This window comes from Solea senegalensis, linkage group LG3, assembly GCF_019176455.1.
Source record: "Solea senegalensis isolate Sse05_10M linkage group LG3, IFAPA_SoseM_1, whole genome shotgun sequence".
Lineage (NCBI taxonomy): Eukaryota > Metazoa > Chordata > Actinopteri > Pleuronectiformes > Soleidae > Solea > Solea senegalensis.
In genome coordinates, this window is record NC_058023.1 from 11,111,358 (window position 1) to 11,133,163 (window position 21,806).

The 21,806-nt window shown below is 40.3% G+C and overlaps 5 protein-coding genes and 1 long non-coding RNA gene across 9 annotated transcripts; 4 read left to right on the plus strand and 2 right to left on the minus strand.

The window, feature by feature from the left end:
- Window positions 1-874: 874 nt before the first annotated feature.
- Window positions 875-6,996, plus strand: LOC122766883 (ubiquitin carboxyl-terminal hydrolase 47-like). Its single transcript, XM_044022099.1, has 9 exons — window positions 875-1,921; window positions 2,068-2,138; window positions 2,738-2,863; window positions 2,948-3,043; window positions 3,122-3,250; window positions 3,362-3,490; window positions 3,604-3,644; window positions 4,574-4,608; window positions 5,200-6,996. The coding sequence occupies exons 1-9, from the start codon at window positions 1,795-1,797 to the stop codon at window positions 5,934-5,936; spliced, it is 1,491 nt and encodes a 496-aa protein (XP_043878034.1). The 5' UTR covers window positions 875-1,794; the 3' UTR covers window positions 5,937-6,996.
- Window positions 3,584-21,598, minus strand: LOC122766887. Its single transcript, XR_006360124.1, has 3 exons — window positions 21,535-21,598; window positions 17,248-17,252; window positions 3,584-3,594 (listed from the first exon to the last, which is right to left on the minus strand). It is a non-coding gene; the product is annotated as an uncharacterized LOC122766887 (long non-coding RNA).
- On the minus strand, window positions 6,992-9,668 carry LOC122766885 (probable E3 ubiquitin-protein ligase ARI5). Its single transcript, XM_044022106.1, has 4 exons — window positions 9,585-9,668; window positions 9,321-9,421; window positions 8,170-8,343; window positions 6,992-7,785 (listed from the first exon to the last, which is right to left on the minus strand). Exons 1-4 carry the CDS (start codon window positions 9,661-9,663, stop codon window positions 7,306-7,308), a joined length of 834 nt encoding a protein of 277 aa, XP_043878041.1. The 5' UTR covers window positions 9,664-9,668; the 3' UTR covers window positions 6,992-7,305.
- On the plus strand, window positions 9,723-11,304 carry zgc:194655 (uncharacterized protein LOC794380 homolog). Its single transcript, XM_044022107.1, has 2 exons — window positions 9,723-10,129; window positions 10,751-11,304. The coding sequence occupies exons 1-2, from the start codon at window positions 10,033-10,035 to the stop codon at window positions 10,882-10,884; spliced, it is 231 nt and encodes a 76-aa protein (XP_043878042.1). The 5' UTR covers window positions 9,723-10,032; the 3' UTR covers window positions 10,885-11,304.
- On the plus strand, window positions 11,608-16,962 carry LOC122766880 (putative ubiquitin carboxyl-terminal hydrolase 50). 3 transcript variants are annotated; one of them, XM_044022093.1, is made up of 10 exons: window positions 11,608-11,882; window positions 11,963-12,068; window positions 12,166-12,287; window positions 12,427-12,497; window positions 12,700-12,825; window positions 13,184-13,279; window positions 13,363-13,494; window positions 13,581-13,709; window positions 13,813-13,850; window positions 14,402-14,620. In XM_044022093.1, exons 1-10 carry the CDS (start codon window positions 11,852-11,854, stop codon window positions 14,535-14,537), a joined length of 987 nt encoding a protein of 328 aa, XP_043878028.1. In that variant the 5' UTR covers window positions 11,608-11,851; the 3' UTR covers window positions 14,538-14,620. The 3 variants fall into 3 exon arrangements, with proteins under 3 accessions (XP_043878028.1, XP_043878030.1, XP_043878027.1); XM_044022095.1 differs by having other exon boundaries at window positions 11,616-11,882; window positions 14,552-14,588; XM_044022092.1 differs by lacking the exons at window positions 11,608-11,882; window positions 11,963-12,068; window positions 12,166-12,287; ... (4 more) ...; window positions 13,581-13,709; window positions 13,813-13,850 and having other exon boundaries at window positions 14,253-14,442; window positions 14,552-16,962.
- LOC122766882 (ubiquitin carboxyl-terminal hydrolase 47-like) lies at window positions 17,335-21,353 on the plus strand. Of its 2 annotated transcripts, none has more exons than XM_044022098.1 (11): window positions 17,335-17,675; window positions 17,748-17,853; window positions 17,931-18,052; window positions 18,329-18,399; window positions 18,481-18,606; window positions 18,831-18,926; window positions 19,015-19,146; window positions 19,243-19,371; window positions 20,021-20,058; window positions 20,148-20,188; window positions 20,304-21,353. In XM_044022098.1, the coding sequence occupies exons 1-11, from the start codon at window positions 17,621-17,623 to the stop codon at window positions 21,134-21,136; spliced, it is 1,749 nt and encodes a 582-aa protein (XP_043878033.1). In that variant the 5' UTR covers window positions 17,335-17,620; the 3' UTR covers window positions 21,137-21,353. The 2 variants fall into 2 exon arrangements, with proteins under 2 accessions (XP_043878033.1, XP_043878032.1); XM_044022097.1 differs by having other exon boundaries at window positions 17,336-17,675; window positions 20,301-21,353.
- Window positions 21,599-21,806: the final 208 nt, after the last annotated feature.

A 21,806-nucleotide genomic window follows, 5' to 3' on the forward strand; every position in this document is an offset into this window, starting at 1 on the left:
AAGGGAGCCTCGTGTCGCATCCACGATCTCACCGAGGAGACCAAGGTTCTCCTGGGCTTATCTTTTCTCATGTTATCTCCCCTTTTGAACTGCGGAGCAATGTAAAAGTACTTCCAGAGAAGGTAATTAGGTAATTAGGGTAGTGAGTTACAAAATGTGTTTGATCTTGTGAATGCAACATCTTGAGCTCACCTTTTTATGAATGTGATGTATTAAAAATGTCTTCACAAAAGGTCATCCAACTAATTTCAGTTTGGTGGTCTCTTGAACATTAAATTCCTTTTAACTTAACAAGCACATGTTAGGAATCTGGATAAACATTTATATTATGGACCTCATGATTTAGCAGAGGTTTACAAGCACTGTGCAGTCGTGAACTTGGGAACCTTGTTCATCATGTCTTCTGTATCTTATGTGCTTCCACAGGCTAAATCAATACATCTTAATGTACTCCGTGAACCAAAAACGATCAGCAGTCTGATATGAAGAACATCAGTATAAATCAAGGCCGTGTAGAACTGTTTCGAGAGAAACTTGACAACTTGGCCATCTCTGGTAAGTCACATATAAGATTCAACTGTTTAAACATGTTGGTCATGATTATTGCTCAGTTTTATAATGATATTGATGTTTTTTATCTTCAGATTACCATGGCTTGAAGAGTCCAGGTCTTACATGCTATTTGAACAGCGTGCTTCAGGTGCTTTTTATGACTGAAGACTTCAGGAGCTCCATAAATCAGTTTGTATAAGATTTCTTCTTTTTTATGTAAAGTTGAAGCTCCAGTCAGTGTGTAAGAATTACACTGTTCATGCCTCCCTTTCCCAAGTGTGTCGGGGAACAGTGGGGGAAATTTGCATTGTTACAGCAGCAAAGACAGTAAAGACTCCACCCATGTTAAGTAGGTACTTTTTTGTAGGTGGAGATGCCGTGTTGTGTCGTGCCAAGGCGAGGCGAGTCGGTGGAAATGCGCCAATAGTTTACCAGAGAGGCTGTCTTCTTTTCTTCGTTTGTGTCATAAGCTTCTGTTTCAAAAAAATGCTCTGGCTGATTTGTCCGCTCATGCTGCAGTAGAAATATGGCAGCACTAATTCATTCTATAACAATGAAAATACAAATTACACACTGGACCTTTTAAAACAAATTAGTTACCAAAATAGTTTACCTCTGTGCGTCATAATATGGTAAATATAAAGCTGGAACTTGCTGTGTGTTAGCTTAGCATAAAGGATAGATGGAAGCTGGCAGAAAAAGCTACACAATTAATATATTTTATAAACAAAAGCAGTGGATTGGAAATTCTAGAAAGTTGTTTGTCTAAAGCAAGAGAAATATTCTGGCACAGAAGAAAGTAAAAATATTGAGTTTTAGTCACTGGAGGAAAAACTTCTTGTGATTAACATGACGCATGAAGCGTTCAAAACAAAGAAAAATACCTAACTTAATGAGCTTGAGTTGTCTCCACTTGAATATATGAATTTTTTCCAACATAGATGTGTATACAGAGAAGACTACATGTACAGCTCTCATGCAGAAGACCGACAGACCACAACCTAAGCAGCGTTTCACTTTATACCACAGAGGGGAAAAAAAAATCTGGGACAGGATGGAACCTCCCGACTGTAACCGTGAAACATTCTAAATCGTGCTGAGGCAAATCATACTAAATACACACTATTAGAGATATTTAAATATGCAATAAGTCTTAAATTTCACTGACAATTCCTTTAAAACATTTATAATCATGGTAAATAAACTGACTCAGTTTCTCTAAATTCAAGTGTCTTTTCTTCCATGTGCTACAGATGCTGCAGTAAAGATCCAACAGCCTTTGACGCACTCCTGGGAAATATGTTTGCTGAACTGGAGAAAGGATTGTCTAAAACACACAGCATAACAAAAAAGCTGGGGATCACAGACGGTAAGTTTGCGTTCCACACATTTTGCTGTACGTGCTTGAGTGTTAAAGTCCTGTGGACTCTTGAGCCTGGTTAAGATTAAGAGAAGCAGAATATCATGTGTTAATGATGAAATATAATATTTTTATTCACCTCCTTTCACACGCAGTTTACGAGCAACGTGATGCTGCTGAATACTACGAGAAGATCCTCTGTCTGTCCAGTGCTGAGGCGTCCAAGGTCGGGACACATTCATGTGTTTGTTTATGGGGAATAGTTACCATGAATCAGCACTTTCTTTTAGAAACATTGAGGTGTATGTGTTGCAGTTGTAAATATCTAATGTTTAAAATCTGACGAACATTAGATAATTACAATTGTTTTGTCAACGGGGAAAACTTGGGGAACTAGTTCCAGACGGACAGCGACTCCAAGTCTGTGACTACTTCCGGTCCATTGAGCTGTCTCTCCAAAACTCAGTAGCCAATCAGCAAGCAACCTCCTTAAGGCCCACCCCACAAACCAAAAAACACGGCGCAAAGAACAAGTGAGGGAGTACAGAGAACAAATCAGGGAGTGCAAAATACAAGTGTAGTTTTCAAACAATAAAATACAATATTTTTGAATGATTAAATTGATATTTGATTTGCTTTGGAAATATTGACTCAAAACCGATGCATGAACACACTCTAAACTTTCACGAGATGCATCCAGGACACATTTTAAAGTCGAACGGTCCTACTTCGCAATATCCACATAAAATCGGATAACTGAGGATGGATGTTAATACCAGGTCTGAACGGGGCCTAAGTGGTCTTCTGCTGTGTCTTTGTGTGCAGATATTCAAAGGTGAGCTCATCCATAAAACCACATGTGTCGCATGTAAGAAGAGAAACAATTCAAGAAGCCGTTTTTGGATTCTGCCACTACCAATGGAGGACTCACGTGATCGAACCTACAGCGTGGTATTATGCCTCATCATGTGTTTTTCAAATGTAAAAAGAGAGAAGGAAATGCTGCATAATAAAATAAAATGAAAATGTTTACAGGAGAGAGGCCTGAAGGCTTTCTTCAAGAAAGAAAAGGTCTTTGGGGAAAACAAGATGTACTGCAACCAGTGCAAAGAAAAGCAAGACGCAGTCATTGTGAGTAATCAGTTTGTTCTCTGTCAAGGTATAATGAGACTTTGCCACAATGTACATTTGTGTCACTATGTGATTCAGGAGAGTGAAATAACACAAAATCCAGAGATTCTGACCCTCCTGCTCAAGAGATTCACCTTCAACTACGAGTGCAATTGCTACATCAAGCTTCACTGTAAAGTTTACATGCCAGAGACTTTGCACATGGAGGTATTTACTATGTAAATATGTTTTTGTTATTATTATTATTTTTTTATCATTTGCCTTTTCTTTTCTTTCTCTTTTTTTAAAATAGTATGTCTTCATTTGATCTCTTTTCAGAATAGTAAATATGACCTCTACGCTGTTGTGAACCACTTTGGTGACCTCACAGGAGGTCATTACACGGCAGAAATCAAATCCTTTGAAAACGGAGAGTGGTACTGCTTCAATGACGATGTTGTTGAGACGGTAAACAAATGTTTTATTTAAATTTATATATATTCAGTCCAATGAACTGTACATACAAAAACAAATAGTTAAGAAATTCAGCATTTGGAAACTGAAGTTTTTCACTTTTACAGGTCAGCAAGCCGTTATTCAGCTCTGGGAACACCTCTGTAAGGTAAATACAGTAGTTCTTCATTTTTAACCAGAAATTATTAAATTATATTCACCCATGAGTAACTGCACCTACAAGTGTCACTGGTTGGCACGTAACAAAGAAAATAATGATGATATTTCTCAACTCAGGGGAAACTGAGGTTGGGAAGCACAATTTTTCAAAAATACTACCCCTATTTTAGTAATACAAAGCTAAATGCAAATTGGTGAAGTATTTCTTTAATTGGACTGACAGTTGTCCACTCCAAGCCAGCATGGAAGCTGTGTGCAGAGGGGGTGTGGCCTGGCAGTTCGTTAAACCTTGTTGTCATGTCCAACACCCCTAGTTTTTATATTGTTACAGCATTTGTGGAGGAGTTATGCTAATTATGGCTCAACATGCCCCAAAAAATCCTAAACAAATTCCTGAAGAGAAACAGTTTTTAGTCTTTACTTCATCACTGCAAAGGCTTTTCCCCTATGTTGTCGGCGACAAGTTTCTTTGATGAACATTTTGATGAGTCATTTTAACAAAGCATGAGCCACTGCGACGCTCATTATCAGAATGTGTACGATACTGGTCAAATTCACAAGATCAGAACATTCTAAATATCAAATAAATGAGTCACTGAGCACAGTCTGAAGAAATGTAATGAAATAGCAGCAACAGCTTTTTAACTTGTGTATTTCTTCATTTTGCACAGTTGATACATATTTTTTATTTATAACTACTTAAGTACTTTACTCGGGGCCTGATTGTGGCAATTTTAATTTCCAAATATTATTCACTTGGGCACGTGTAGGAAACGACACCTTGTCACCATGGTAAAATAATGCAGTTGGGAATGCTATTTAGTTTGGTGGTGCAGCTTCGGTTTGTGTGTGTGCCTTGCCCATGGGAAATTAAATAATGTGGTTGGTGTGTTAACACTTTTGTTTCTCCGTAATTAGGTCCCAAACAGCATACCTCCTCATGTACAGGAAAGGTAAGCCACTGCATCACATTTTATTAAGTTTTTATATGTATATATACAGTATATGTATGTGTATGTGTGTGTGTGTGTGTGTGTGTGTGTGTGTGTGTGTGTGTACTGCCAGACCTGCCTGAGGTAGCATTGGTGTTTTTACAGCATTTATCCCATCTAACAGTTAAATATCCAGGAGTTTTTTTAGCAGTAGAATTCACTGAAACTCCCACCCTGTTTGCAGTTGTTTCACTCGCTTTCGCTCAACGTTGCTGTTGCCTCCGTCTGACATAAAACAAATCGGTTTCCCGTGTGAAGCTTGGCAATTTAGCTGGGCGACACAAGATCCAAACACTGCTATACCGAGAAACACGGCAGTGGGTTGTGCTATGTTTGATCAGCATTGTGTGAACCAATGTGATGTGGTTTGAATGAAACCGGTCTTTGTTTACAATTGTACGCAGTACAGTTTTAAGTACCGAGTACTGATATTTAAATCAGCTCAACAAAATAGAGAAACTCTTTGATATTCCTCACTTGAAGATGTTTGTTTACATCCGGATAGGCTGTTTGTGTTATTCAAGAATTTTCCTCTCATCTTTCTCTCCAAAGAGAGCCTATCTTCTGAAAATCCTCAGCATCAAGCTCAATGTTCACACTTAGACGTGGAAGAAGGAAGACATGTTGCGGCACAGAGGCGTCATTGTAAACTGGATGAAAGTGGCAGAGGAAGGGACCTGTTTGGCGATGCGTTGAAGACGAGCAACGGTACCTCCTCTGGGAAACTGGAAGAACACAAGGACTTGTTGCTTCAATCAGACTCTGAAGAGGGTGTGGATATTTTGGAGCCAAGCTGGGTAAAGCAAAGGTCACATTTTTCAAGGATGCAAAAAGACAGAGGACATCAGCATCTTCAGTTTAACTCAGAGAGAGTCACAAAGCACTATGACTTTGGTAGGTTTGAACAGAGCCAGAGCCAGATTTCCCCAAAGAATATACTAAAGCTGCATGATATCGCCTGGGACCGGACAGAGAAACACTACAGTGCTCGAAGAACTGAAACAAAAACTAAATGTGGGACTGTGGGAAGCCCCAGAGCTGAGTCTGCGGAAAGTGGGTTCGTCGCAGATGAAAGTATAGCAGGGACAAACAACAGCTGTTCTCCCTCTTCAGTTATTTACCCGTCGAAACCTTTGCTTAGTAGCTACAGCGTGAACACACCCAGCGACTGTCGCCTCCGCACAAAGCACAAGAACCACGCGGAAGTGCGGCAGGTCACGACTGCAAGTCGGAGGATGACACTTCAAAAGAGGGAGGAGCCAGTCAAACAGAAGCCGTGGAAGTGGTGAAATAGGAGAAAAGATAATGTGACGTAGATTCAGTCGATCTTTTTTCTGCTTCCCCCAAAGGTCTTCAGTGCTGTTTTTTTCATCTCTCGTTCCTCTTTGTTCCAGTGCAGATTGCTCAGTGACACATTTAGAGGGTGGTGTGTGAGGCGTGGAAGAACCTATTTACTTTTAGAGTGGATCTGATCACAGGAGAGTGATTGCTTCACTTTCTTTAAAGAAGTGTACTCCTATTTCTTTGAGATAGATGTATAGACTTTAAAAAGGGATTGTCATTATATAAATAAATGACTTGTTGATCTTAGCCAACTTGTTTCGTAAATCAAAACTTTGTTCGTGAGAGATTTGCTTTTCTCTCCTGTCACACAACATCAGACATCAGAAAAATACAGGGGATTAAAGCTTGGGTGACCTTGTGAATTTCCCCTGCTCTTTCAGTCGTTGGTATCCTTGTGGTATTTTTAGTACTACACATGACAGCCTAGGTCGTTTTCTTTTGCTTTCAGTCTCCTCTCACTTACAAGAAGTCATGTTCTTTATCTGCATAGACACAAACATGTTGTTGTGCCAAAGTCTGATGTGGGAATGTCGGGTGGTTTTCCAGTTATAATTTCTATGATGTCAACAACACAACAGGTTGGACCAGAAAATGTCTTCAGTGAATAGACTGAAATGGCTGATAGACTGTCAATGTATAATTTTGTATTTATTATTTTCTGACTAGTTTATGTTCTGGGTCATGTGAGCAGCTCAACTCAAAAAGTAAAAGACAGATTTTGCTTCAAGTTTTCTGCAGATGATGGGTAATTTCCACTTAAGATCCTGGTCATTAAAGAAAATGATGGTTATCCAAACTGTCTTTTCTCTAGTTAATATCAAACCAATTGTATTGTTGGTTATTTTTGCACTGTCCTGGACTTGTGATTAGCAGGTTTTTCATGTCAAACACAACACTGTAATGTCCATGCTGTTTATAGTATTTATTTTATATTAAACTTTATTAAACACCAGCTGTACATGAACCGTTATGGGTGAGACACCAAATAAACAGTCTGTAATTGTGTTTATTAAGCCTTTATTAAGTTATACCACAATTATTGATTAACCGTCATTGAGCATTCACTTGAAAAACCTTTGACGGCAACTATAAAATCAAGTGATTACACAACAGCATAGGAATAAGGCGGAAATGCAAGATTACAGATGCCAACTGACATTAAACACCAACAACAAACAAAAGAGCAAGATATATTTACTCTCCCAGAGGATGTAAACAACGACCAAGATGAAGACCAATTATTGATTATTTGTTTTGCTTTATTCTACAAGAATCTAACTATGGTATTGAAACTAAATTCTAAAACAGTATGAGCTAAGAGAAGAAGAAGCGTGTTTCCTCTCGGTTTCTGTGCCACACAGGTATCAACATTTGTCTGGGCGCCACGCCGTCAGTGCACGGGATGAAGTAGGAGCTTGTTAGCAGACACTCCTCAGTGAGCTTCAGACACACGAAGCAGAACTCCACCTGACAACGGGGACAGATGATGTTCTTGCAGCCTGTCTTGTCATGCTCCACGCGCTGGCCACAGGTGGGACAGGCCCGGATGGAGGGACACTTCTCGACCCCCTGCACCTCAGAAAGCGTGGCGTCCTTGCAGTTCTTGAGAATCTCGAGGTCGTGGTTGACGCAGCCGTCGTTGTCGCAGCGGTCAGAGCGTGGAGCTCGACCTTTCCACGTCTTCCGACACTGCCAGCAGAACTGGTATGGCTTCTTGTCTGCCTTACAGATCGTGCACTCCACATTGAGGTTTGTCAGGTCCTCTCTCTCAATGTTGGTTTTACACCCAGGACACTGATGGAAGGGAATCATTCAGTTATTCAGGCCACATCAGTGCAGTGTTTTCATTTGAAAGCTTTTCAGATATAAACAGTCTTTCAGATGTAATTGATATTCATACTAACATAAAACAGTAAACAGGAAGTTAGATAAAACTGGAACAAGGATATGTAATTTCGACCAACATTGAGGTGACTCTGAATCCACGTTTTAACTGAGCTTTTCATTCACAGCTGATTAGAACCAATCAGGAAGTGAATGTGGTCCAGAGGTCTCCATTTTTGCTCAAATACGGCTATGGAGATTTAGAGCAGGTTTTTCAAACTTCTGGCTTAAACACAGAATTGATGCGTTTCTTAAAGCAAACAGAGTAATGTGGATGTTGCCCAAGATACTCACTGTTTGGAATTCACAGTATTCACTGGCAGCCAGATGAGCCATGTGCTCCTCAAAGTACTGCATCTCTTCAACAGTCAGCACTGCCAGTCTGCGAACCTCTTGGTAAGCCCACAGAGCATTGCACTGCTGCTCGGTGCCGTCCTTCAAAGCCGGGCACCTGAATTTGTACTGGCCCTGAAAGTAAACATCAGTCACATCTCCGTTGCTATGTGCAAGAGTTTATCAACAATCACAGTGAAATTAAGTTTCAAGTTTCTATTCCAAGGGCTTCAGGACGCTGTTGGCCATTTTTGATCACTTCATGGCAACGTTGTAGTCTATTCATCCATCCATCTTCTACCGCTTTACCCTCCACATGGGGGTCACGGGGCGCTGTGCCAATCTCAGCTGACATAGGGCGATAGGCGGGGAACACCCTGGACTGATCGACGGTCCATCACAAGGTCACATAGGTACCAGGTACTATGCTAGTGGAAACGCAACTTAACCATGCTGTGCCGAGGAGAGTCGAGCCGGTGGATATAGAGACATTCAACCATCCAGTGTCACACTCACACCTACAGTCAATTTAGAGTGTTCAATTTACTCCCAGAGCACACACGGGGAGAACATGCAAACTCCATGCAGAAGGCCCGTGCTCCGACCGGGTTACAAACCCGGGTCTTCTTGCTGCAAAGAGTGCTAACCACTACACCAACCGTGCGGTTCATAGCATGTGGGTAACAAACTATAACACAAATGGCACAAAAAGGTTTTCAAGTAAGGGGATTATGATTGGCCAATTGTAATTCTCGTCTCTGTGCAGGCTGAATTAATGCTTTTTAAAAGAAAGTCATGCGCAAACAACAGAAAATAAACACTGTTGGAAACATTGACAATTTCCTGTGTGTAGTGTGGGATAGCACGTGGTAAATTGAGGTAAATTGGTTGGCTCCGCCCTTGTACAGTTTTGGTCAGATCTCTTTTTAAATCAGCAAACTATAGTGTATTTCTTATTGTTTGTTTTATGAGATAGCCAGTAGTCTGTCCTCCCCACACGTATTTGCTTGTCCATAATCATTTTATAACCTTCCCTTTACATTTTATGACACAAACAAACAAAAAAATAACTTATTGGTATAAACCAGCAGAGTGAGTTTTGGGTGAGGTACCTGATCGAGCAGGCTGCGACACCAGCCTGTCAGTGATTCCGGGGTGACTGCGTGTCCACAGGACATTTCTGCTCTGAGACACACGTCTCCATCTTCTGGGGCTGAAAAACAACAAGAGTGGACGTTGAACTCATCACAGCCATAAAGTCTGATGATGACGCGACATCACTGGAGTGCAGAAAGTCAAATAAATTAGCTTTGTTTATAATAAATAAATAAATAAAAAGATCGTGCAAATATCTATGAAAGAAACGTAGTTCTTACGCAGTGGATCCAGATCATCAGGCCTGTTGACGAACTTCAGAGTCGTGTCTTTGGGGTCATATCTTTTCTCGTCTGTCATTTTGTGCCAGATCCTCTGACTTCTTCTTCTCTGTTTGAGCTGCAGTGAGGACTGGGACTATTGCCTGGGTCTGACTGCGCTCACTGACTCTTCCCAAACGAATCTATCTTTCTACTTTTGCTTTCGTTCAACCACTTCCAAGAAATCAGCTGGACGCGCTGAAGGAGGTTTTTTTTCTTCTCTTTTAGGCAGTGAAAACCTATTCGCCTCAGTATATTTCAACGCCCTCAGGTGTCATTACGCACCATTCCACCGCACACGGCGACAGAAGCGCAGCAAGAGACAGTCGCTCAAACACAAAAAGAAGATAAGAAGCACAACATGGGTAAAATTTACTAAGTGACGGTTGATGGCGTACGAGGGAGGAAGATGGTCGTTGACCTGTGCAACACAGAGGAGCAGATGCAGAAAATGACGGTCCTGCAGCTGAAAGAGAAGATTGCGCAGAGACTTCCTCCGTCAGCAGGTAAAAAAAACACTGGACCAGCGAAATAGAGCTGTTATGTGCAGTGATGGGGAAACAAACTTTGTTTATTTACTAAAAGTTATGTAGCGGTAATAACGTAAAGCAACGCATAAGTCCAGATAATTTGGTGAGTGTCACACGCGCACAATACCGACCTATTTTTCCTCTGAATGCTGCTCAATAAGTCGAAGTAGGACAGAATGACTTTTATTGGCACCAAAGAGCGCAGTTGAACACTTTGGGGCAATATATCGAATTTTGGCAGATTTGATTTGCAAAATGTTGAATGCAATTTATTTAAAGTCAGCTTCAGCTCGGTGTTGATTGTGCAACCAATTCAACATGTCCATGGATACAACTTTAACAGTATAATGTGTACAACAAATATGTGCTTTTTGCAGTGAAAGTGTCAGTGTTGGAGTCTTGTCAGGGTTGCTCCGACTTTCCTAGTTGGAAATTCTTAACTCAACTGGTGCCATTAACGCCTTAATATGTACTTTTGGCGGGGGGAGTATACCAGGGCTTTAAGAGTTTGGTTCTTTTTAAAGGGCACATGAAAAACTGTTCAGGAGTCCATGTGATTCAGTGATTCATTCCTTTGGGTTTGATATGTGTTTGCAGGAGAGGAGCAGCTGCGGATGCTCTTTGCAGACTCGTACCTGGAGGATGACGACAGTTTCCTATCCTCTTATGGGATCCAGCACCAGTCCATTATCCATGTGGTGTTGAAGGTTCCTGGAGGACTGACTGCCTGACCTACAACCAACACCATCACCGTTGCCTCCTCTACTTTACAAATGTTTAACCTTAATGGGATGTTTTATGCTGGCATTCTAATGTGACTTTTTCCTTTTTTTCCCATGTTGCCTTTAAATATGTTAAAAAATCCAACTGTTGTTGACACATTAAAATAATGTTCTCTCTAATGTCTCATGTTTAAGTTCCTTGTGTCTCCTGACAAAGGCACGTTAATCAGAGTGTCATATACAGTCAAAAAGCTTCTTTCATTCAAATAATCGATGTATATTAAAGAGAACCAGGGCTGTTGCAATAAAGATATAAATATTTTTCTTTATTCTTTTAAAAACAAGCATTGGAAACAAAATGCATGTAGAATAATCTGTGACAAATAAATATTTGCATTATCACAGGCAAATAAACATGACATCAAGACATGTAAGTGTGTTTACTGTGTTTACTTGTCAGGACCAAAAACAGGTCCTAATGGGGCAGAACCTCATTCCTGAGGAACTGGTTAAGTTTAGACCTAAGATTTGAATTGGTGTTGGGTTAAGGTTATGCAAAGTTTCTATGTAGGTGTGTGTGTGTGTGTAAATTTAATTTTTTTTATATCATGTATAGTCTTATGTATGTCACTGCTAGATATTTCTTTCTTTTGTGCTTATGCCGAGTATAATTTTGACTCAGAATTCCACTCAGTTGCTGAATTATACTGCAGATGTATATTTATGATGGTTTCTAAGTAGTTCTAGTTTTAATATTTATTATAAAATTGAATTTCCTTGTTCCTTGTTAAATAATGGGGCATGCTCTACAAGTGAAAGTGAAAGTATGTGGGAAGTTGTGTGTGTGTGTGTGTGTGAGGGAGAGAGACAGCTGGAAACGTTTCTCAAGAATCTACTCTGTAAAGTTTGACTGTACAAGGTGCGACAGTGTCAAACTGCAGCTCCATGTGTGGACGTGGACTGACAAAGGATCCAAATGGACGAGAGGGACTGCAGTCGACCTCCAGGTAAGGTACCACACAAGTTCTGAACCTCTCATGTGTGAGACATTTGTGCAACTCACAAGCACTTACTCTCTTTTTAACAGCTCATGCACAGCCTCATGGTTTGTTAAACCAAGGATCAACGTGTTATCTGAACAGCGTGCTGCAGGTGTTGTTCATGACCAGAGACTTCAGAGAAGCCGTGGAAAGGTCTGTGACAAAGTCCAACTCATACTGTATTTGTTTGAAATGGAAGCACAATGCCCATTTATGTCAGTGATGGACCTGACATGGGAATTCTGTTCAGGCACACGTGTGAAAACCCTAAATCTGAGTGGATTGACCAGCAACTCAAAGACTTGTTTGATGAGTTACAGCAAAGGAAAGCATACACCTATAAAATCACAAACAAGCTGGGCATCAACAATGGTACAAACTTTTATTCCTGTTATTCACATCTGCTTCCTGTGCGTTATGACTGTCAAACTTATGGTCATTTCAGATCCATGGGAAGAGATGAAGCTTTGAATAATCTGTAGTTCTTCTTTTACTTCTTCCCTGCATTCAGTGAATGAACAACGCGATGCTGCTGAGTATTTTGAGAAGATTTTATCTCTGACCAATCCTGATGCATCACAGGTAAAGACCAAAGGTGTTTTAAGGGGCTTTGGGGACTCATGGAAAAGGCACAGGGGGGTTCTAACGCAGTGCCCGTAATCCTTTGCCCTTTTGTAGTTTCTGCAGCTTCACTGAAAACTTTAACTCCACTCAGTTTTGATTTGAACACGTGACCTGCATGAAAAACTAACACTTGGTCTGTAAATATGTTTGTGTTTTGCAGGTTTTCCATGGAGAGTGTACACACAAGACCACATGTTCCAAATGTCACACGTGCAGCGATGCAGATGGATATTTCTGGCATCTTCCTCTTGAGTTGCTGGATTCCTACAGTGAAGACTATAGTGTGGTGAGGATCTAACAGAACTTCACGCCAGTGTTTCTCAAACCTTTAACCCTTAGTACTCACACGGCGCAGATGTGTGTCGCAGGTGTGCCCATGGTAAATTGCCGTGGGAACAATACACGACTCCGTAACAAATCTTTCGTTCCCATTCACACACTTCCAGGAGCAATGTGCATCGGCATGTAGACTAAGGAGGGAATCAAACCCTTGACCTTGCAGTTGAAAGACAACTCACTCCACAACCATCGTCTCACCATTGCCCCTCATTCACAATGACTCCATGAGATTTAAACATAGCATACATATCAAGATGATTGCCTTGACGAGCACTGGTCCAAAACACTGTCATGGTTTTTTTTAGGTGGACGGGGTTGAGCAATATTTCCGAACCTCATATTTCGACGGAGAAGACCAGATGTACTGTGACCTGTGTGATGCCAAATGTGATGCCACCACTGTGAGTGATTGGAAAACTTGATTCTAATGTTTTGTCATGAAAGGGACTCGTATCACCGTGGTGCCTGTGTGTGTTTCACTCAGAAATGTGTAATGAAGCATCATCCAGAGGTTTTGACGCTGCTGCTGAAGAGGTTTGATTTTGACTACTCTTACATGAGGTATGTCAAAAACAACCGCGCTGTGGATATTCCCTTCATCCTACAGATCCCAGAGGTATGTCGTGTGCTTTATGTTTTACCTCGGCACACCTTATTTCTTACTCCTGACTCTAATTCTTGCCATTTTGTCATTTCTTTCAGAATCAGACATATAAGTTGTATGCAATTGTGGACCACTTTGGTGATCTTAGAGGTGGACATTACACGGCAACAGTCAAATCACCGGATGATGAAAGATGGTATAACCTCGATGATGCCAGCGTCACACTGGTGAGGATGTACACGCACTGTACACATCAATGTTATTTCTTCAAAGATCAGACTGCATAAATAGAGTGATTCTTCACAGTATGTCTCTTTTTTCATTACACAGATTAACTGCCCGCCATTCCAGGGTAATATCATTGGGAAGTGAGTTTTAATCATTCTTTTTATCCAAATATACATCTCCTTATTTCTTAATTATGTCTTTGCATTAGCCTCTGTCTGACCTCTCTTAAAAACACATGTCTTTATCTCTGGCTTTTAACTCAGTTAGAGATGTTTTTATTGTTTTACTGACTTTCATTGTGCAACCTTGGAACTCCTTATATGGACATCCTGGGGGGATATATATATATAGGTCATATATTCAGGCTTTAAAAATAAGTTTTACATTTTTAGTAGTGATATAAAGTAGCAGTAATTGTGCAGAAGTCACAAAATAGACCGTTTTTTCTTTTTCTTTTTGTTCATAAAAACACGAGCCAAGAGATTTTTGGACTGTGACGCATTTCCAAATTTCACAAATTCAATCAAATTTTAAACATTTTGAGTACTTTTTGCCCAGGTGTGTTTATATAGTTGGTGAAAATGAAAATGCATAGTAATGGGGAAAAAGTAGCCGAAAGCCCCTTTTGTGAAAGACAAACTGGATATTATGCAGAAATGACGTTTATTTCTTTTCACATTTCTCCCTCCAGCTCCTCCAGTGTTTATCTCCTTTTTTACAAGAAAACAAAAAGTGAGCGATGTGTATTGTCATTATTCTTATTCACAAGTTACGGGAATAACAGCATCAAATCATTAAGTGGTTGTGCTTTGCTTGAATTCATTTGAATCCTATCTTTCAGCCCATGATGCAGAAACGTGTACTCGTGGAATCATCAATAACGGTTCACTACCTGTGACAAGAGACGAGACTGCGGTTACGGATGGAGAGGAGGGGGAGAAGGGAATAGAAGTGGGTGGTGTTAGAACTGCAGAGGACATCTCCATGGGTATAGATCGACCTGTAAAGAGAGTAGAAGATCAGGATGATGGAGCCAGGCAGCAAAGCAATAACCAGGGTTGGAAGGATGAAAGCAGTCACTTGTGCGGTTATCCTCTAGCTGAGAAACCAATGCAAGATAAGGAGGATTTGGTAAAAGATGATCAGGAAGGAGGTCAGACAGAAGCTGAGGAGCAGGCAGCACAGAGAGAACTGTCCCTCACAAACAATCAGCTTAAAGACAGAGTAAAGGATCAGGACTTTGGTGAGGCGGGGAAATATCATACAGCATCATATATAAATCACGAGTTAAAACCAGAAACCAGTGACAAGCATGATCATCTTAACAAAGATGATAAGACGAGTGAGAAGAGAGGAGAGGGTTCTGTTCTAGATGCTCACACTGAAAAACAAAAGCAAAACGAGGGGAACGCACTGAAGGATAGTGAGGACGGAGGACACACGGGAGCTGATGAGCGTAGAGAAGAGAGTAGAATAGAGGATCGGGATGTTGGTGATACAGGGAACAATGGAGGTATACATAAGAGACCAGACACAAATTGTGAGTTTAAAGCCGATTCCAGTGACAGGAGTGCAACACACGATCATCGTAACAAAGGAGATGAGATGAGTGAAGAGAGAGTAAAGGATCAGGACTCGAATGATGAGAGCAGGCACTCGCATGAATCTGATCTAGAAGCTTTAAAGCAAAAGGAGGTGAACATATTGAAGGATGATGAAGAAGCTGATGAGCAGGTAGGAGAGGATCAGGACTTTAGCAGCGCACAAACCGATGATGTAAAACTGGAAACCAGCCACACGCTTGCAAGACCTGAGCATGTTTGCGAAGAAGATGAGATGAGAGAAGTACAGAGGGGAGTATTGAATCTGAAGATGCCCAGGGTTGAATCAAGTCAAGGTGATGTGGAGGAAACAAAGGAAAAGACCTCTTTAGAAAACCTTGTCAAAATGGTGGACAAGGAGAAGGGAGAAATAGAGGTTAAAGATGACAGAGATAGACAGACTGGAGCACATCAACACACACTCAGGAAAAGACAATACTTTTCCAGATATGATCTCTGCTATCCTACTGCTATTGAGGATAAAAGGCGAGCTCTGGAAAAGATGGAACTGGATGATGAAGATGACCAGGAAGGAATGACTGAAGGTGATAGACAAACAACAGCGAGTAAACCTCTCTTGACAAAGTATGATCTCTGCTATCAGAGTCTTCAGTATATAACAGGAGTTGGTGACAGTGAACGGCAGAAAAGATCAGAAGAGGCCAGGTTGTCTGACAGACATGAGCAGCAGAGACAGCAGAGGAGGGATAGAAACCGAGGTAAGGAACAAAGCAGAAGAGAGGATGAACCAGCACAAAGAAAAGAAACATCTACAACCAAACGTGGCTTAAGTGCAAGTTTGGAAGATGAGAACGAGAGAGAAGTGGATGATTTTAAACTGAACAAACCAGAGCAGCAAATCAGTGTTTCCAACACAAAACATGAATCCGTTAGTGCAGAGGAAAAGACAACACAGAGGGATTCGAAGCCAAAAGAAAGATCTGGATGTAAAGAAGTTACAGAGGGTGGTGGTGGATCAGGAATATATTGCAAGATAATTGAGGAGGATATTATGAAAACACCTGGTGGTAATCAAATAAGTATGAGCAAAACCATAAGAATGAGACGAGTAGGAGAAACTGAAGAAACCCAAACAGAACAAGACTGATGTAAATGTTATCTATCGCTGCTGTGATCGTGATTGTACTTGTAGTGTTTAGTGTACTGAACAATAATGCAGGTTTATGCAGGTAAATACACTGTAGACCTTTGACCCTTTTGGTTAATGTACTCTGAGAATATGTTTGTCAATCTCTCTCCTCCCTCCCTCCCTCCCTCCCTCCCTCTCTCTCTTTGGTTTGATTGATCCAGTTAAAAGAGATTTTACAAAGACAATATCTCTGTCCGTTTTATTCTTAGGGGTTAACGCTTAATGTAAGTTAAGGTGTAGTTTAAGATAAAAAATATTGTGTGGGAATTCAAATGTAAACATTTGTATGCTGTGGTACTTTAACTTTGAATGTGTTCTTTTGTATGTAACTGCTGCAAACTAGAGCTGTTGGTCTCCATGTTGCTTACAGGCAAATTACAGTGGTAACACAAACATTTTCTTTTCTTTGAAACCAATAGATTGTGTCGTTATTTACCATAAACCATTAGGGACTTTCATTTATTTGTTAAAGAATAAAACTGTGTGGAGGATCATTGAAAACTGTTTCTTTATATTTGTGTCTTGCCATAAGATTTCTTCCGTGTTTATTTCTACATTTCTAAAATAACAGCGTTCTCATCATCGTCATATTTTCCAAATCCCTTAACAGTTTCAGTGCAGTGCTTTAAAACCTACTTTGACGCATCATGCGTAGTGCATGAGCTGTATTTTTGTTCTGCAACTCAATGATAAATCTCGATTTGAATGTTTTAAAGGTCCAGTGTGTGAGACTGCAGATCATAATAAACAGAGGTGTCCTCCGCTCACCCCTAAAGTACCTTTAACTGTACCTTTACTTTATCTACAAAGTACTTTACCTGTGCTGTAACACACTTGACCTTTGGTCTTTGACTAACACAATAATAATACACATTTCACAGCATAAACGAAAGGGCTGCGCATCTGATACAAGTTGTCTCACAAAACTGCTTAAGTACAATATAGGAAAGGTGTTTTGACAACTGGTGAATTTATTTTCATAACCAGGGCAGCAGTATTCAGGTTTCTTGTTAGTCATGTGACCATGAGTGCAGCATTCCAGTGAATGGAGGGCAAGTGAAAGAGAAAGTATTGCAAGGGCCATGCGGGAAGTCACACAAACCTGTTTGTGTGACTTGATGCATCAGACGATGTGGATGTGGACTGATGAAGGATCGAAATGTCTGACTTACAAATAGATAAACACTTTGTCAGCGGCAGTTTCGGACGATCAGGTAAGATACATTTTCTTAACCTGGTCATAATGATTTTGAATTATGAATTTGATTAAAATCTCTATTTAACAGCTCGTGTAAAGTATCACGGTTTGTTCAACCAAGGAGGGACGTGTTATTTGAACAGCGTGCTGCAGGTGTTGTTCATGACCAGACACTTCAGAGAAGCTGTGGAAAGGTTTGTCACAAAGTCCAACTTGTTGGTGTGAAATTCATTTATATCTGGGATGGACCTTATGTGTGAATTTCATTTAGGTATGCGAGTAAAAACTCTGAAAACGAACATATTGACCATGGACTGAAAGCCTTGTTTGACGACTTAAAGCGACGATGTGCCAATACCTCTAAAATCAAACGCAAGCTGGGCATCGACAAAGGTACAGTATTATACTGGCACATACGCTCACCACTCAGCCACTTTATTAGGTACATCTGTTGAAGTACTTGTTAACACATACATGCAATAAACCACTCTCATGGCTACCAGCCTTTTTACTTAATGTTAATTAAATAACACACGCATGGCAGGAAGTTGTCATATTGAGTATTGTCATTTAATAACATTGTGTGATTCATATCCTTTACTCTAAAACTATAAGAACCATAGATAAAACCTTTAATGATAAACATTTCTTCTTTTTGCTCCTGCTCAGCGTATGAAGAGCGTGATGCTGCTGAGTACTTTGAGAAGATTTTAAGCCTGGCCAGTCGTGACGCCTCACAGGTTAAGGCATCATCATTCTTGCCGTAAGTCTCATGAACAAGTGACACTTGCTCATCAGTATCTGCATGTTTGTGTTTACAGATCTTCCACGGAGAATTGACTCACCAGACCCGGTGTTCCAAATGTGCCAAAAAGACAAACGCAAATGGACATTTTTGGCATCTTCCTCTTGAATTAGTTGATTCCAACGCGAAAAGCTGCAGTGTGGTGAGGATCTGACCGAGCAATTCTTACTATACAGACAATGTGAAGCATAGTTTCCACAAAGCTGTGTCTTGTCCTGCTGGGGTGCACAGATACATGCTGCTGTACTGCCCTCTACTGTACAAAACTTCAAAACTGTTCTTGTCAGATTGGTTGCTTGTGAATGGTCAGTTATGTGTGTCCCTACTTCTGTTTCTTACAGTAAATGTTTCTTGTTCTCACCTTAGGTGGATTCTATTGATCAATACTTCCAAACCTCACATTTCAACGGCGAAAACCAAATGTACTGTGACAAGTGTGATTCCAAATCTGATGCGACAATTGTGAGTCATGTAAAAAAATATGTCTCATTTTGCATTGACCATGTGAATACTTGATGACTGTTATCGGGTCACTGTTTGTTTCCCTCAGAATTGTCAAATGAAGCATCATCCCGAGGTTTTGACATTGCTGCTGAAGAGGTTTGACTATGACTACAGTTGCAGGAGACACGTTAAAAATGACTGTATTGTGGATGTTCCCTTCGTCCTACAGATCCCAAAGGTATACACCGTATATTTTATATCTTAGCATGTTATCATAGCACATTCTCTTCATTCCTGACACTAATTTCTAATTATTTTTCCATTTGGCAACCAGAATCAGATGTATGAGTTGTTTGCAGTTGTGGAGCACTTTGGTGATCTTAGAAGTGGACATTACACAGCAACGATCAAATCCCAGGATGATGAGAGATGGTACAACTTCGATGATAACAGTGTCAAATTGGTGAGACTTGCACCCACATGTACACTTTGAGTTGATGCTTGACAGTGGGCAGGACTGATGCCTGGTGCTGGAGGTAGCCGTTGGAGGTTATCAGAACAGTGTTTGTCGAAAACTATGTAACTGCTCATTTTGTGAAAGTCATGGTGATGTGATGTCCTCCATTGTTGGGTGCACTCACTCATTGTCTGCCACTTTGTCCTCCATGTGAGGATCATGGGGGGACCTGGAGTCAATCCCAGCCGACATAGGGCGAAAGGCCAGGACAGGTTGCCAGTCCATCACAGGGCCACATAACAACAAGGTCAATTAAGTGTCCAGTTAACCTCTGCATGTTTGAACTTTAAGAGAGCCATGGGGAGAACTTGCAAACGGCATCCTCATGTGGCCCTGACAGGTTCCTGTCTTGGAATATTTGCATAGACTTTTTTTTAACATTTGAAGAATGTAAAAAGCATCATTTTCATTTTCATGAAGTATCATCATTTACTTCAATTGTATTTCACTTGGCTGCCACACTAAAACTCCCATTTTGTGTCAGAAACAGCACCTATCCCTCCATTGGCATTGCGATGAGTAGATAATAGGGCATTTTAGTTTTGTGTGGTGTTGGTCTATCATCTAATAGCTAGTTATTATTTTTCATCAACAGCTTGACTACCAGCCATTCCAGACTGATAAAACTGAGAAGTAGGTTTGCATTCCTTCTTTTCTTTCTTACAACACATGCTGCTGCACATGAACATTGCCTCTCATTCTTTTCACTTTTCTCCCAATAGGTACCACAATGCGTATCTTCTTTTTTACAGGAAAAAGACTAGTAAGTGGCACAGATTTCTATCATGCATACTCATTACTCGTATGAAAAAGTGAATGAAAATGAATGAAAGTATCTTTATTAATATATTTATTTTTTTGTCTGTTATGTGCAGCAGATATGCAAGATACCAGACAAATGTTCACCGATAAAGGTCTCCCATCTGATACTGGACGCAATGCCAACATCAAACCAAAGTATGATGAGAAAGGAATGAAAGAGAAGACAGTATTGTTCCTTGTAGAACCTAGACATGAAGTAGTTAAGAGAAAAGGAGATAAAACAAGACATGTCAGTCTAGAAAGGAAGAAAAGGAGTGAAGGTGATGAGCCAAGTAGGAAGAGAACGTCCTCCGCAAGATATTCTGTCTGGGATGAAAAGCATCAAAACAAACCAGGATTAGACAGTGAGGAAGCAGGTCAATGGAAAAACAGACAAGGTTCTGAGATTCAAACTGTTCATGAGGACATAAAGAGAGGTGATGTTAAACATGGCACAGGCACAAAGACTTCTGCTATTAAATCAAGGCATTCAAAAAAATATGACAGCTATCATGACAGTCATGGAGAAGAAAGGTCAGGTCACAGACAACAAAACATGTCCACAAATGACCCACGGGGTAAACAGCGAGGCAGCAAAATGTTGGCCAAAAACAAGATAGAGGAGAGGAGGGAGGTTAAGGGAGAGAAGGAACAAAAGTGGGAAGATGAGGAACCTGCACAAAGTAAAAAAAGAAAAATGAATAATCATATGCAAGAAGATGAAAAGGAAGCCTTGGGAATACAGTTAGCTGGAATGAACATAAATACAACAGAAATGGTTCCTTGTACAAAAAAAGCACGTACAGTGGTGACAGAAAAGATGAGATCTTGGTGGAGGGAAAGATTCATTGGGTGTTTCAGTTTTTGGCGTAAAAAAAGGAAAAATGCAGACAAAAAAAGACGAAGATGAAGTTCTTGCTTCATCCTATGTGATAATGGACTGTAAATGTGTGAACCATGTAAACCATATAAATAATTGCATTTTTCCTTATTTTACAGTTAAACAAATTAAGTAAGTTACACAGACACTTTTTTTTTGCTATCTGATCCAAACCAAAGTGATGCTTTGTTATTTACCTTTGTCAGCGTTCATAATAATAAATAATGATTAAAGTCTGATTTTCAAAGGTGAAAAATTCTTGTTTAATTCATTTTTTTCATTGATTCATTTATATAATTAAGAAGCTACGGAGCCCTTAAAGGGACATCGGAAAAAAAAAAAAGGTTTCTGGTGCGCACGAGATACTTTCTCATGAGCACGAGATAATTTCTCATGAGCACGAGATACTTTCTGGTGCGCACGAGTACATTCATGTAATACTTGAAAGAAAATCACAAAATAAATGAGCAGCAAAAACAACATAAAACCTATGTGGACCTCCTAATGGAGCCATCTTTAAAACACAATATTAAAGCCAAAGATTTGACACGGTGACAATAGTTCTATATCAGGATTTTGATAAGGAGTATTTTACTACTACTCTCTGTAGCCCCCATAGCCCTGCTGCCCCCACTCCCCACGGACTGTACTTTGCACATGCCCCCAGTACCGTACACCACCCTTGCACCATATTCTTTTT

Excerpts from the sequence above, each read along its gene's own strand:
- LOC122766882 (XM_044022097.1), top strand. The coding sequence starts at position 17,621 with ATGTCTGACTTACAAATAGATAAACACTTTGTCAGCGGCAGTTTCGGA. Across the intron at positions 19,147-19,242 it reads TCGTCCTACAGATCCCAAAG|AATCAGATGTATGAGTTGTT; the intron begins GTATACACCGTA and ends TTTGGCAACCAG. Across the intron at positions 19,372-20,020 it reads ATGATAACAGTGTCAAATTG|CTTGACTACCAGCCATTCCA; the intron begins GTGAGACTTGCA and ends TTTCATCAACAG.
- LOC122766885 (XM_044022106.1), bottom strand. The coding sequence starts at position 9,663 with ATGACAGACGAGAAAAGATATGACCCCAAAGACACGACTCTGAAGTTC. Across the intron at positions 8,344-9,320 it reads GTCGCAGCCTGCTCGATCAG|GGCCAGTACAAATTCAGGTG; the intron begins GTACCTCACCCA and ends GTTTACTTTCAG. Across the intron at positions 7,786-8,169 it reads AATACTGTGAATTCCAAACA|TGTCCTGGGTGTAAAACCAA; the intron begins GTGAGTATCTTG and ends CCCTTCCATCAG.
- LOC122766880 (XM_044022092.1), top strand. The coding sequence starts at position 14,292 with ATGAAAATGCATAGTAATGGGGAAAAAGTAGCCGAAAGCCCCTTTTGT. Across the intron at positions 14,443-14,551 it reads TTTTTACAAGAAAACAAAAA|CCCATGATGCAGAAACGTGT; the intron begins GTGAGCGATGTG and ends CCTATCTTTCAG.
- LOC122766883 (XM_044022099.1), top strand. The coding sequence starts at position 1,795 with ATGTGCTACAGATGCTGCAGTAAAGATCCAACAGCCTTTGACGCACTC. Across the intron at positions 2,139-2,737 it reads CCAGTGCTGAGGCGTCCAAG|ATATTCAAAGGTGAGCTCAT; the intron begins GTCGGGACACAT and ends CTTTGTGTGCAG. Across the intron at positions 3,645-4,573 it reads TCTGGGAACACCTCTGTAAG|GTCCCAAACAGCATACCTCC; the intron begins GTAAATACAGTA and ends CTCCGTAATTAG.
- zgc:194655 (XM_044022107.1), top strand. The coding sequence starts at position 10,033 with ATGGTCGTTGACCTGTGCAACACAGAGGAGCAGATGCAGAAAATGACG. Across the intron at positions 10,130-10,750 it reads GAGACTTCCTCCGTCAGCAG|GAGAGGAGCAGCTGCGGATG; the intron begins GTAAAAAAAACA and ends ATGTGTTTGCAG.